Here is a 15716-nt window from a genome sequence, read left to right as displayed (position 1 = left end):
AACTCTGTGCACTTTACCCATGCTAACATGTGGTACACATGTGGTACAGATGTGGTACAGATGCCTCTGCTTCCCTTTCCAAAATGTTGAGATATTAGTATACACCTGATTGACATATTTTACTTACCTATAAGTACCTAGCATATGGTACAACATGTAACCAGGGCCAGTAAGTTTAATATTACTAGTGGGCTACAACTTCCATTGTGCCACCCACTACAGTGATAGGGTAAAACTTCGCTGCAGGCCTAACATTTCAGCCTGTCTGTGAAAGTTTAAAAACTGTAATTCAACCTGTCAAAATAACCCCTTTTGACAGGTCAAAACCTTCCTTTTAAATATTTTCAAATCACTCCTACGTAGGCCTTATTGCTACTAAGGCAGGTTGCATGGCATTTAAAAGTCTGACATTTAGGGATTACATGTTAAATATGCCCATATAGTGAAAATGTCCTGAAAGCTATTTTCACTGTATCAAGGCTAGTTGTTCCTTATGAAAATGCTTGGATACATTTTTACATTTAATCATGCTAATTTCGCTTAGAACACAGATAGGGAATAGTTGAACAACAATTTGATAAACATTAAGGAAGATACATTTTTAGAAAGTTACTGTTTCCCTGCATTTTCTCTCCCATGTTTGCCAGCCTGTAATTATCATTTCAACAAGTGTGAAAGGTGTCAAATGCCTCCCAGGAGAAAACAATAAATAGGGTGACGTGAATGGCCAGAGATGACTGCGCTAAACCTGACAGGGTATGCAGGGTGGGGCCGTGAACATCCTTTTTGACATTACAGTGTCAAATCCTAGTTGATAGTTCTCTTTAGTTTATATATACCAATGGGGGCACAATTGAAAGGATGGAAAACAGGATGTCAAAACAATTCTTGTGAATCCATTGTCTGGTTGCTGGAAAGCCTTACTCTGTTCCACCAGACTTCTGCCTCTGGGCTTTTGCATCTAACACTGGGGACACTCTTGAAAGGAAAGGGAACATAATTCCAAAACAATCCTTGTGTGGTTGAAATGACCAACTTTTTCATGGTATTCCACCAGATGTTTGCCTTCTTAGGCTGAACCAGTTTTTGCTGGCCACAGAACTCTGCACACTTTACTCCTGCTCTCCAGTGGAGTATGCTGTTTGATAAACATGCTAGAATTGCCATATTTGGCACATTTAATGTACTTGTACTTCCCTAGTGGATGGTGCCATGTATGCCCAGGGCCTGTAAATTAAATACTACTAGTGGGTTGCCGTGCACTTTGTGCCACCCACTAAAGTAGCACTGTAGAAAAGTCTCTACGCCTTCCACTGGAGTCTAGGTGAGCAGTTTTGAAACTGTCATTTCAACCTGGCAGAACAAATCTGGCCAGGCCTGAACCTTCATTTTTTATACTTATATATCAACCCAAGGTAGGCCCAAGAGGGCCATAAGGCAGGGTACATGGTATTTAAAAAGTAGGACCGGTATATTTAATGTTTTACATGTCGTGGCAGTGAAAATACTCCAAGTCATTTTTTACTGTGGCAAGGCAGGCTCTCTGATAGGCTAACTTTTGTTTACACTATTACATTTAGTAAATGTTAAATTCAGTTAGGGAGCACCTAGAAAAATGGTTTAAGGAATCATGTTAATAGTAATTGAATTCCAACTTCATGGCCAAGTAGGATTTTATATTACTATTTTCATAATGACAGTTTTAGAAAGTTGACATTTTCGTACCTGAAACAAAAAAGCTATCCTGTCAGTGTCCAGCTATCATCTGACCCCTGATGGCTCCTCTGTGGTGGGATGTATATTCCTGTCAGACAGTGGACAAAGGGCTCTGTGGGCAAAGTGGAGAGTCATCTTTAACCGGGTGGCCAGGGAAGCTGTCCACAGCCCCTTCCTGCGCTTGAAAGGATGCCTGCCTTGCCACAGGCAGAGGAAACTCATACCTAGGCCTGCCTCCCTTTTATCTCTCTAGTCAGGCTGGCACTGAACCCAGTGGGAGTGGAGTAACTGACCAGAACAGGTTTCTAGGTGTACACAAAGGCTTGCTCTACACCCAAAAGCTGGGCATAAAAGGGGACCCACCAGACGTATCATGAAAACACTCCTGGGCCTATGAAGAATCAGAAGGACTGCCCAGCAAAGAACCTGGAGGAAGACTGGACCTGCATACCTTGAACCAGGGACCCCAGAAGTGACTCCAAGTGTCAGTTGGCTGACCCCCTGTTTGAGCTACAGAGACACAACAAGCTTATAAAGGACCCTCTCCCTGCAATTGCCTTGCTAACCAGTTCCTAATGGATATGCCCTGGACCCTGCTGCTGGCCACTGATGAGGTAGTACTAACCCCCGAAGTGGTGCCCCCAGATCCTGGGCACTAGATTGATGTTAGCGTATTCCTGGAGGACTGATGGAAATGGGGATTGCCATCCAAGCCAAAGCTGTCCAATCGTCGGTTGACCGTGGCTGGCTATTTTGACTTACTGAAGGAGGTCAGACCTCCAAAAACGTTTCTAGGCCTAATGTCAAAGGATTTATCAGGATTGATGCTGAGCAGCCTCCTATTGATGTTGAGGACTTCCTAGACACAGACGTTTAACTTTGCCCACTGAGAGCTTTCCAGCCTTCGTTGATGTCTTCACCGTGATCCTGCTCTTCAGCAACCTGCCGTCGTGGAGCCCCACTTCGGATCCAGCATGCAGCTTGCCCCATCAATGACTCGTTGATGACCACTTTGCCTCAGAAGTATTTCTGAGTAGAAGGTAAACTTTCCACTGGGACAGATTTGGCACCTATATCCAACCGGGGATCCATCACAGTCAGCCTTGACTTTTGACTTTGACCTGGTCAAGCACAACCAGATAACTGCTTTGTGCTTTTTGGAGCTATCTTTGATTCAAACTTTCAAAATTCATATCTACGGTTCCAATTATTGGATGTGTGACATTTTGGTGACATTTTATTTATTAAAATATTCTCTACTTTTTAAAATTGTGTTGCTATTTTTCTTGTTGTGTTTCACTTTATTTTTTGAGTACTACATAAATACTTTACACATTGCCTCTCTAACTGAAGCCTGACTGTTTTTTGCTCAGATACCAGAGGGTTGAGCACAGGTTTATTTAGTAACTTCAGTGGTTCACTCTTATACGAACTGTGACTATTATTTAAAGTACTCAAACTCTTCAGTAAATACTCCAATTTCTTACATTATGTATCCACTGTCTGGTTGTTGGAAACCCCTGCTTTGTTTGACCAGACCTGTGTTTATTGGGGTTACAGTGACTGTCCCAAACTGGATTTTAGTGTTGAATTGTAGATTAGGACACTAAGATTGCCATAGTTCACTACCAACACACCCTCCAGCCCACTTTTAGTGTGACCAAAGACTACAGTCAATTTGAAAATGCCTAAAGTGGTTAGGGTTGGGCATTGGAACTTTGACCCCATTTTTTAGGGTGTGCCTGGAAGTCATTCCCACCCACCAGCTCATCCCAAGCAAAGCAGCATCTCCAAGCACCCACTTCAGAACACTCCTGGACCCGAGGAAGATCAGAAGAGGACTGAATCTGCTATGTGTGACGAGAAGAGCCCTAGAGGACTGAACCTGTTCTCTCGCTTATCCATGACAAAGAAGTGGACTCCAAGTGTCATACATCTGAACATCTGTTAAGGCTACGGCAACAAGCTGCAAAATACCTTTTTCTGGAACCACCCAGGTGAGCAGTGGCCACTGGCTATGGACTGAACCCTGCTATTTGCCCTTTTCCTGACGCTCTGTGAGTATTTCAGTACCTCCCCTGAGGTCCTATGGGGACTTTTGAAGTGTACTCCTGTGGTGGATTGGGACATAAAAGGCTAAAGTCAGAAGGTAAAATCTTTGACCAGAATGAACCTAGTTGGTGTATCCAACCTGTTCTACAGTGAGATCATTGTCAAATTGCACCTAGGTTCTGGTCAAACGTGACCATTAACTATCATTGGCACATTTTTTTGTTGACGCCATTCCTACTTAAAACTTTAAAAAATCATATCTCTGGTTCCCTTATGAGATTTTTTAACTTTAGTGTCATTTTGTGTATCACCTTTTACTTTATGGTTCTAATTCATTTTTGGATTTGTATTGTTTTGCATTTGGATTTTATTACTGTTTTGGTATTGCATAAATACTTCACACATTGCCCTAAATTAAGCCTGTCTGCTCTGTGCCACAGCTACCAAGGGCTTGAGCTGAGGTTAATTTAGTGACTTTGACGGTTCACGTTGACAGGGTTGTGATTACTCCTTGAGGTAGGTTGCAACCCCCACTCTCAAATAATGATCCCATTTCTTGCAATTATGGTAACATAAACAGCATAAGCATAATATATTCAGGAAAAAAAGCATCTGAACTATGCAAAGTTAGTTCTGTATTTATACTGTTTTAGAATGGTTGCCTACACTCAGAAGCAGGAAGACAGTAAAGCACAGGACAAAGGGCATTATTCTCAATTTGAAGCCATTGGTAAAGAGCTACTGTGGTCATAAAACGTTGGGTATATTTTATGTTTCCATCACGGACTTTCTTATCCTCACAGTTTTGCTTTCTATATGCACCAGAGCAGGGACATCTTAAAGATTTTGGGGGCCCTGGGCCAAACGTATTCTGGGGCCCCTGTTCTGAGGAGCTTTGAATTCATGCTCCAATTTCAGCTCTTTCATGCCCTCTTTGCCAGGTCACTGATAGTGCACAAGAACACTTGTCAAGTTATACATGTGTTTACATATAATATTCAGGGATAGTGGTTGTCGTTTTCAATATTGTAACTCAGCAGCAGTTCACTAATGTTACTGCAAATAATCTCCGTGACATCCTCCAATTTCTCATATGGGGGTCCTGTTTTGATCTAAAAGAGACTTTTTTAGGGATGTTGCATGAAGTATAAACACAACAATATGTTTGCAATAGACATATCACCCACATTATAGGAAAATGGTATTTAAAAAAATCTGTTTAAGAATTATTCAAGGTCATTAGGGCAAGGCTCTCTGCAGAAAACAGATGGCTCTCTCAGGGGCCCCCTGAAAGCCTGGGGCCCGGAGCTAGAGCCCACTTTGCCCATGCTTAAAACGTCTCTGCACCAGAGTGTTCTAATACCATGAAGTTGCTGCCAGAGGTTGGCAAAGACCTATATACAAATCCCTCCATAGCATTTAATTTCTAGCTGCCTAATTAACCGTGAGGTATGAGGAGTTCATTAGTCGTTCATTTGCTCTGGGGAAGTCATTAAAAGATAAACACAATTTGAGAATTGACCAGAGCAGCCAAGATAATGCAGATTATCCTTTTTCTCCGGCATGCTCCATGGTTGAAAGAAACCTCTTCACTTGTCAGCATTATATTTCCTCTATCAGTATCAGTGTACTGCTTTGAATGTGAAATAAGGTACGAATGCTGCCTGCTCGCAGTAGTGCATACATTTGTGTATGGTCCTGGAAACTTTCCTGGAGCAAATCCCCCAGGTTACTTGGAAGAATTTGCAAGGCAAATTAGAAAGGGAAATATATACATTATTGTCCATTCTCACTGGGGATATTTGGGGAATAACTCCACAAGATAATAGAAACTGTGCTGTATTCCTCTTCCATTTTAACCTCCCAATTTTCACAGGGTGTGGTCTATGACCCTGGACCTCAATTTAGAACATTTGTAATGTGTAGTGTTTTGTTTATTATGTCTGATATTAAGTTCACTACCCTTCTTCAACTTTTGTTCTACTGGTACTAGGGAGGCTTCCATGCCCCTCTTTCCACTTCCTGTCATAGTCTCCAATTCAAAGTCTACTCAGTAAGTGAAGTATGTCGCTTGCACTTTGTGCCTATTAGAGAATGTGAAAATGTGAGTGTGTATTTGATAAACAAGTTACAATGTATTGGTCTCCTCATAAATTTGACGGTAAACCGGAAACCATTTTGGTAGCCTCTCTCTAGACTGTCTCCAATCTGTTTTCATCCTTCTAATATTGTGAATTTTAGAACTGAACACTATTCCAAGTGAACCTTTAAAACGTATGCTTTCATTTGGAAAACAACTTTCCTTTTTGCCTGGTTAAACGTTTTACTTTCACATAATATTAATCCTTCCCACCTTCCCACCGCAAAGACCTGCTGCATTCCATTCACATTACAGCCAATGGATAAAATAAACACAATGTTCTGTAAATGTTTAGTGGCATTCACAAGTATAAGTCCTCTCCTGTTTCTATGTTTTTCTGACCTCTAAAGGCATGGCAATCCATTTACATCACTGAATTTGAGTTGTCCCCTCCCAAACCACATTCCTGGTTTCTTAATGCGGTTCTATTTTCGAAAAAAGCTCTTGGATCGTTATCTCTAAGCTAGAGTTTAGTGTACTGACCTCCATACTTACATGAATCGGGCACTCAAATGTTGTGCTTTCTTTTTAATGTTATCACCTAGAGTAAAACAATACAATGAGTCATGTTAGTTAATTAGGGCTGGATTTAGAGTTTTGTGAACAGTTGTCCGTTTATCAGGTTGGCGGAGGACATTACCTTTGCTACCCTGACAGATTACCATCTGCCAAATTTAGAGATCATGAATGTCCAAGAGAGATGTCTTTACCTTGGCAGGAACTGCTGTCATGGTGATTCCTGTCAAGTTACAAAAAGCTGGTTGATCGACCACCAGCGGTTTTGGTGAGCGTCCATCAAAGTTTTAAAAAACTTTTGGTTTTTGAAAAACAAACTCCCAAAGTTGCAACTTGTTTTTGAGAAGCAAAAAAAACTGATGACACCCCCATTATATGTTTTCTTTTGTCCCTTACCAACAGGTTTAAGAAGGATATTATATTGTCCATCCTACCTAAGGTGGGCAGCGTAACACCATTCGTGAGATGGTCCATATTCTGTTGGGCTGTTGGAGAAAGCTTTCCATCGCTGGAGTTAAGTGAGCTCCATTAACAGAAAGCTGCCAGTTGTCCCAACCTTAAATACGGTGCACAGACCATCAGTGTGATGGACAGGTTACTCCATCACATTTGCAATGGAGTAGATTGACTGCTGAACTATAAATCAACCCCTAGGGCTAGAACTAGAGCTTGGCAGATGGTACTCCTTCTGTAAGAGTTGCAGAGAATATTATGTCCGTCACGCTGATGAATTACTGTCTGGCAAATTTAGCAATCTTCACTGGCCCAGGGGTGATCTCTGTAACTAAACTAAAGCAGTTGGCACAGCAGTCACTGTCGAGGTACAAAAAAGTATGGTGGATGTCCGCCTCTAAGTTTGATGGACATCCATCAAACTTTAACAAGCTTTTTGTTTTTCAAAAACGATCTCCCAAACTGTAAGTTTGTTATCGATAAACTACAGCCTAATGACTCCCACATCTGGGGAGCTTTTTATCTGGGTGTGAGGGTCATTTTTTGTTTTCTCTGTCTCTTACCTCTGCCAGTGAGGGATAGAAAAAAGGACATCACACCGCCAACCATAAATAGGATAGAGGGTGTAATGCCATTCCTACAACAGGCCCAACTGCATTGGGCCATCGGAGGAAGTTTTCCATCGACAGATCCAACAAGGGCTCAGTCAATGGAAATCTGACAACCCCCAATTCTCAATAGGTTGGGTGGAACATCAGTATCACAGACAGGGGTTGTAACAGAGTACCAATGGGGTTGAGATTTCCCTATGGTAAAGTACAATTTAAAGTGTAAAAGTTTATTAAAGTTTAAAGAAAATTAGTATAAATAGTTTTAAGATAAATAGTAATCTAAATTACTTTAATTTATTTAATTTAAATAGCAAATAAAAAAATGTTACAGCACTATTAAGTTTGTTTTACATGAAATATTAATTTAATTTTACATTACAAAAAATAATGTTTTCCTATTTATAATACATGCTTATTAAAATGTATGTGGGGAATGAAAATAAAGTTACATGTATGTTTAACTTAATTATAAATAAAGTTTTAAAATAGATTATTGGATTATTCAAAATAAATGTATATATTTATATATTTTTAACATTTAATTACATTTATATATGCTTTTAAGAAGTCTCAATAAATGAATTTTTTTTTTTCGCTAAGAGGATAGATTATTTTTCAGAAAAGGCTAGCTGTAATAGTACAACAATGGAGTACTCCATTGAGCAAGGTGTAACCCGGCATCAAAAGCCCAAATTCTAGTCTGGCTTTATCACAAGAGCCACTTTTAGGTGCTGCAGACTTCTTAGAGAGATCACTCTATTACTGACAAATCTAACACCTGTACCACAGATAAAAAATGTTCTGTTGTTACAAAACAATAATACATAATGAAGATAGTAAAACTGATAAAAACAGATTGTACAATGGTATTAAACATTTTGTCATCAAGAGGTTGGAAACATGAGTAAAGCCATGTTATCTTGCTGACTGAAACTGACTAGCTTGAATCCATCCTAGAGTTAGATCATGAAAGCAGTTCTAATGAGTATAGTTCATTGTTATCCCAAGAAAGTGTTGAAATTCTTTTTTTCCTAGATTTAGTTAGAAGAAATGCTCTTCTGTGGTGACTCACGTTTGAATTGATTAATTTGGACCAATTAAATTACTTATATTGACTTGCATATTTTGATCTGTATACACAGAAAGGTATCTCATGTGCACATACTGAGAATAATACCAGTGCTGTTTTGAACATAAAAATCCCAGCTCTAAAGTCATACTTATGTTTTGTCTCATTTCAGGTTGCACCAGTGATTAAAGCTCGGATGATGGAATATGGGTCCACCATGGTCAGCTATCAGCCACTAGGAGACAAAGTAAACTTCTTCCGCATGGTCATCTCAAACCCTGCAGCCTCTTTCCAGGACATTGATTTCCTGACGGACGAAATTGAACGTCTTGGACAAGATTTATAGTCTGGGCTATAATATAGTCTAGGCTGGCTTCAAATCCCTACTTAGACACGGATGAGTTATAACAAGCTGTGTGAATGTATGTTTAGTGTGTTTCAAAGTGATTCTATATTGTGCTGTCAAGGTAGAGTACAGTTTAAAATCAAGAAACATTGCTCCTCTTAAAATACCCCCTTTTTCATGTTAGAATACCTCTGTGATTAGCATCTGAAAATTGCATTCAATTGGGAACAATGACAAAATATCATGAAACTGTTCCCATTAGGAAACTATTACAAACTTTACAAATATCTGAAAGTTATTAGACTGAATTATGCCAAATGTGTTAACTAGCAGGTGAATCTATATTTGTGTGGGTGATAAAAGCTGAAAGGCAAAAAGCATGTTTGTTTAGAAAGGAAAATATATTGCCTTTTCATAGCATTCTAAAATAATGTATTATTTACTTACAGGAACATTTCAGATGTATTTAAATACATATAATTTTAAAAAGGGACCAGATATATCTATATATATTAGAGCGAAATCTTATTTTGTATAGTTTTTTTCTGTGAATATTAAAAGAAATGGGCCAAAACAAGAATGTGCTGTAGTAATTTTAAGCATAGGTATTACATTTGCCATTATTTATTTTTGAAGCAGAGACCAAAATATATTAAGGTGAACAGTAATTTTATCTATAGGTCACATGTATTATATAACAACAATTTTTATTCCAGTGAATCCACAAGACTGAATCTACTATCCAACATGCTGCAACATATAAGGAACAAAAGCAAAGCTATCTGATGACTACGTTTATTGCTATGCACACGCTATATTAGAATGACACAGTGATGTCTGAATTTTGTTAGAAAATGTTGTATTTCAAATATCACATTACTCTGCAGGAGATCTGTTAATATCTATATTTATTGGTGTCATTTGTTAAAAATGCATTGTTCTTGGACTGTGCCTAGAAAACCTATGAGTAACCTTTTAGTAATCGGGCCAAGATATTTAAGAGGAAGGAATGAAAGAATGTGAATTATTATCCACCTTTGTGCTATTTTATTTTTATTGTTTAGTAATAACAATGACAAGAGCACATAGGTGCATTACATTTTAGCATTCTACTACTCTTTTAATGTTTCCGCTACAGGCAACCTTAGCCGCCTGTTGACAAGATCTATTGTTTACAACATATTATATATACTTAGCGGCTTTCAGTCAGCCCCTTGATCCTGAGTCAGTGGTTTTCCTCCGGTTGTCCTGCTCAGGGACATTTCAGTCTTATATTGCTTTGAATGGATGATATATTATTCTACTGCTGAGATCAGATAATTCTTTGCAGTGCATGGGAAGGATTATTTTCTCTTCATCTCTCTCACCATGCTCCCATTGCCCCTCCCCCCCCGACTTTTTCGTCCTTCCCAGCAGTCCCAGTGTTTTCGAAACTTGAATTATGTGCTTTTTGATAACTCTCACTCTGTTGGTGGGTGAACATTTTAAAGCTTTTTTTTGACAATTTGATGAGGTCCATCTTAGTCCGTATGCAGCAGCCCTGGACATCATGTTTTTTTTGTATTTAAATAAATTATATTCAAAGAAGGCCATCGTGGTTACATATGCATCCACACCAGCCATCTTTCGACTATATTAATTTGAATAAAAGAAAGGTTTTCGAAAGATTGCCATCATGGCTGCGTACACACTCATGACTGCCATTATTCAAACACACCACTTGCACCGAAAGATTTCCACCATGGATGCACGCGTAACTGTAGTGGCCATCTTCTAATGCATATTGGTTTGTTTTAAAAGCCATTGAAATATGGCTGCTACAAATGTTCTTGCATTTGCAGCAGCCATCTGAGTAAAAAAAAACATTCCCAAAGCCAATAGTTTTCTCGGCCAAGACCTATTGACTTTGCCATTTCTTGTTATTAAATGTTATATATTTTTTTATTTTCAGAATATATAAGGAGCAAAGAGCCTCTGACGGGATGAGGATGAGAGGGGAGTGGTGTGGAGAGGAGAGGCAATAATACAGAATGGGAAAGGAGGGAAAAATCAGGGGGAAAACACTAGAGGGAAGGAAGAGGATATATACGAGAGGACCAACCTCAATAAAATGAAGGCCAAGACCTGGGGAATTTTTTGTAGTGGAGGGGGCCGCAATGACTATTTTGTCAATCTACACTCTGTCCAGTTGCCCAACCTAAAATATACTGACATTCATTTCCAGCTGACCAGCCACATACGGCAGTACATCTGCGTAATGGGACTGATCAAAATAAGTATTTTAGCTGAAGTAATGTGAAAAGCATTTTGTTCCTTGAAACGTTTGCTTTAAAGCCATTATCTGAAAGAAGTATGTATAAGATGACAACAAGAAGTAAAAGCAGAGCAGCAGCACCACTGATATAAAGAATGTCAATCACAAGAGCACATTAGTGCACTAGTCAATGGAACGTTTTGGCTCCAGTAATGAATTAGGAGTAGACATGTGCAAAGGCTAGAATTACCGTTGCTGGCTAGTATACCCATACATATAAACTGAGTGCTTACTTTGAACAGGTGGTTTCCAGTGGGGCCAACCGACAATCATTTTTGGAGACTGGCACATATTGCTCTTCATCAGACATTAGCCGGAAGCAAGAGAGGGAAAAACAGACAAAGGGGAAAGAAGGATGAAAAGAAAGATAGAAAAAGGGAAAAAAACCATCTCAAAAGGAGAAAGCAATAACCTGCAAAAGTGAGATAAAGGTGCAGGGTGTGTCTGGTAGTAAATTAAAGTGGAATGAGGTGGATTCAAGGCTAAGGATCCTTAGTATCTGGTTTGCCAATGTTTAATGCTGCCAGCTGTGGGCTTCTGAACTGAGCATTGGTCACAGGCACTCATTCTTTTACAAATTCAGCACTGGTTAAACCGAAGTGAAGGGGAAATAACTGGCCAGATCCAGATTTACTGAGTGTAAACCCGCTCTGAATTCCCAAAATCCATGGAGGTCAACATTCCCATTTATCACCCCCTCAGAGTAGGCGGTAAATGGGAGCAGGGGCTACTGTTTGGGTGGAGGAAGTTGGTTGGGATAGTAGGGAGGGAAGTGGAAGATTATTTCCAGCATTACATACTCCCACAGAGCTTCAGAAAAAAGTCAGGATAAGTGGGGAAAGAAGATTGGCTGCTAGTGCAGTCAAAGCCTCACTCCATTTTACCATATGTCAGTAACATTGGATATGGTTTTCCCGCACGTTAGGAAACTGGGTGCAGGAACACCAGGCCAGTCTTGATCAGACAGAGCAGGATCCCACTGGGGATACCACTTGATCTGACTCATAATCAGCCCCTTCATATTAATGTATACACCATATTTCCAGGACTGGGCTTTCCTTTTGAACAATGTTTAATCCAAATGAGGTCAACCAATGACTACAACTCCCAGAATTCCCTATGTTGTGAAGGAACAGTGTTATCTGGTAACCTCAGAGGTATGTACATTTTGACAGCTGTCACTCCCAAAGTAAACAATTCAACCAACCAATTATAAGACTCTCACTTTTAATCAACTCCCTACGAGGGTAATCTTTGAGCAAATCTCCAATCAATTTGAGGATAACACATGTTCAGTCAATATGATAACAAGTACGTTTATCCTATTTTATATATATATATATATATATATATATATATATATATATATATATATATATATATATATATATTATATATTTATTTTAATGTTTTTTACATTTTGCTGAGAAAAACATAGAATATCACCTATCACTATTTAGACATTAACAGAGGGGCATATTAGCAAGAACCTCGTTAAAATTATCGCAGTTTTAGCTGCAGGAAACTGCTGCTAGAACAGCAATAATGGGCTTGCTGATATGCGTTATAGAATTCCAATAGAAGCCCAGGTTAGATGGGCAGGACATCTAACCTGGGCTTCTATTGGAATTCTATAACGCATATTAGCAAGCCCATTATCGCCGTTTTAGCGGCAGTTTCCTGCTGCTAAAACTGCGATAATTTTAACAAGGTTCTTGCTAATATGCCCCAGAGAGTGGTTTGGTGACAGTCAAGTAATGCTAAGAAATATTAACATTGTGCAGTTGTTGCACATAGTGCTGAAAACAAAATCACTTGCTGTGTACTTACCTAACTTGGCTACTGTTTGAAAATCCTTCAGCCAACTCTCAGGTGTGACTGTTAAACGTTGAAAAAGAGCTAACTTGAAATCTATGATTAAAATACGCTCTAACATTTATGGATACCTCACACACTTCAGTTTCTTTCTGCTGAATTCATTTATCCTATGCACTCATACTGCCCTGTAGACAGTCGGATGGCATGCTTCATATGCAAAGGTATTCAGAGAAAATGTCAGAAAGGACTTAGCTTCACAGACTCAGAATCTCCTTCGAAAACATTTCTAGATAATTCAGAGATTGCTATTCAGAGGTCTCCCTGGGAACATCTGAACTTCTTTTCATCCTCTTGAGGGAAGGAGATAGCCTAATGACAGGGGAGGAAGGCATCTCGGAAAAGATAAAGCATAGAGGTTACCACGTGGGCATGGCTACTGTGAAACGATCTCAGCAGCCAGTGGAATTTAATTGCAGGGCTGCAGACAGGAACAGTCTAAGATTGCCAGTCCCTTAAATTACTGACACCTCCCTCGTATGCAAAGCTCTATGATGATATTAACAGTTTCTACCAAAGGCAGGACTGTAAATAGGATGATCTGATTTATGATGCTATTTTGAAAGTCTGCTTACTTTTGCTTTTTGAAATTGAGAACTTCAATAAAGAAATGTTTAAAAATGCATTGGTGCCATTTTGCACCATCATTCTCATCACTTTCCAGGCCCTAAATAAGAGTGGGTTGTATTTAGGTGCAGGGCACTGTTTGGCCAGAAAAAATATTTTCAGACAGTATCCCCACACCCACGTCCAACTATCCAGAATTATTTCACCTGAAATGGCTACAAAAAAATGCACCCTCTTATGCCGGGTGAAAACCCACACACATTTTCCCATTTCGGCTGGACTAATGGACCATTTTTCACTACAATTTACCACCTGCTTTGAGCAGACCTTCTGAGCAGTTAATGAATGCCAAGAGTGTCAGGCCCAGGGAAGGCAGGAGCTTGGTGGGTGGCAGCCATCCTTACTCCCTTTCGTAATAGGAATAGGTCAGACAGGAGCTAGACTCTATTTGTCCCTACCCAATCCTCTTGCAATTTTCTCAGCTGCATTTTCCAACTGATAAAGTCAACCTGGTTAGTCTTTTATCTGGAAAATCTTGATTTGCTCCTTCTCTCACTGACAATGTTAATGATGACAACAGTTAATATTTACACGCTGTAAAACACTCAATAAAGGATATATTTAAAAAAAAAAACTTTGATCAGGCAGAGCGGGTTGTCCCTCAGAGATACCACACCATCTGTCTCTGAATCAGACCCCAGTGTTAAAATGTCATTTTGCACCAGCTAACTGACCCAAATGTAAGTGCAAAATTGCATAGGCAACACAATCATTTATGTAATGCAGTTATGTTTTTGCAAATTTGCACAAACTTGGTCTATGTAATCCTACCGTGTATTGCTATTGTTCTTTTCAATCTTACAGCACTGTTAGCTATTGATGTTACAAGAATTTACTAGATCACTTTCCATTATCAGGCAATATTCTTTCCTTTTCCTTACGATACTTGAAAAAACGATGTGCACTGTGTGGGCGTTTGATCAGAATTACATAACTGCTATCATTTGATTATATGTAATGTCATATGGGAGTGATTTGAGAAAAGGGATTGAATTGTGTTTGTAACTGTGTTGCCTTTAATCCTGTATCTTGATAGTACTGTCTTGTCACCTCAGATTGAGGACGTGCACTTTAGATTTAAACTGTACAGTGTTGCAAATCAACCTGTGTTGTTGTATAAGCTTGTACAATATATTATTGATATATGTCTTTTTCTGTCTGGTATCAGTATTGATAATTGTTAAGAATGTGCTCCAACCTGTAACAGGTTAGGGCCCAGTACTCCTTCCCCTTCTTCCCTTCCCCCACCCTACCAGCTTCGAAGCAGGTTTTATACGATCTACTAGGAGATCACAAAGCCTCCCATGTAATACTTAAATCAAAGGAATGTTCTATCTTACTAATAAAAAAAAGATATTTATTTTATGTGTATGGGAAAAAATACAATGCACACTGCAGATAATAAAATCTAACGGATAACAGGGCAAAACATATTTTATTGGAAGAAATGTCAAATTACATGTTTCCTATACATCTTAAAGTTTAACATTCAATAATTCTGTATTTTACAGAAAACCTTGTCAAATTTGTTAAAAGGAATGAAGTGGACACAACTGAAGAGGAATTGACAATTCTTGCTTTTGTATGATCAATGCTCTTTCTTTTTTTGCTAAAATCCAAACATCTGACTGAATTCACTTGTGGACCAAATTCAGGGTACACGTGTTGTATTTCAACACAATGCCAGCATTTTTAAGTGTAACAAGAAAAACGCTAGACTGGATTAGAACCTGCACTTCTTACCAAATATAAAGCTGTAATTTATCAAAGTATTTTGTGTGTTGTCTCGAGGAACCTTAATAAATGTTTAAAAATGTGTTAACGTGATTTTATCATTTTCTTTGATCACGGATGAGTTTGATGTGAGAAGGAGTTTACTGTATGCTGCTTCATTAGCATAGTTATGCAGTACTATATACACCGAAATACTCTGATCATCATTACCTATGCAACTAAAAATGGGGATTCAGTAGTGAAACTGTGAAACAATGAATTAG

At 39.0% G+C, this 15716-nt stretch overlaps 1 protein-coding gene across 1 annotated transcript in view; it reads left to right on the top strand.

The window, feature by feature from the left end:
- The window catches only part of GAD2 (glutamate decarboxylase 2), a gene marked incomplete at its 5' end in the record, with an annotated part of 538013 nt that extends 525490 nt beyond the window's left edge, over nt 1-12523 (top strand). The window contains one exon of the mRNA XM_078662797.1: nt 8730-12523. Coding sequence (XP_078518923.1) covers nt 8730-8903 — 174 coding nt within the window. The remainder of the gene's footprint in view (nt 1-8729) is intronic.
- Nucleotides 12524-15716: the final 3193 nt, after the last annotated feature.

The sequence above is a fragment of the Lissotriton helveticus genome, chromosome 10, assembly GCF_964261635.1.
Source record: "Lissotriton helveticus chromosome 10, aLisHel1.1, whole genome shotgun sequence".
NCBI classification, from domain to species: Eukaryota; Metazoa; Chordata; class Amphibia; order Caudata; family Salamandridae; genus Lissotriton; species Lissotriton helveticus.
This window is presented reverse-complemented; position numbering and strand designations above follow the sequence as displayed.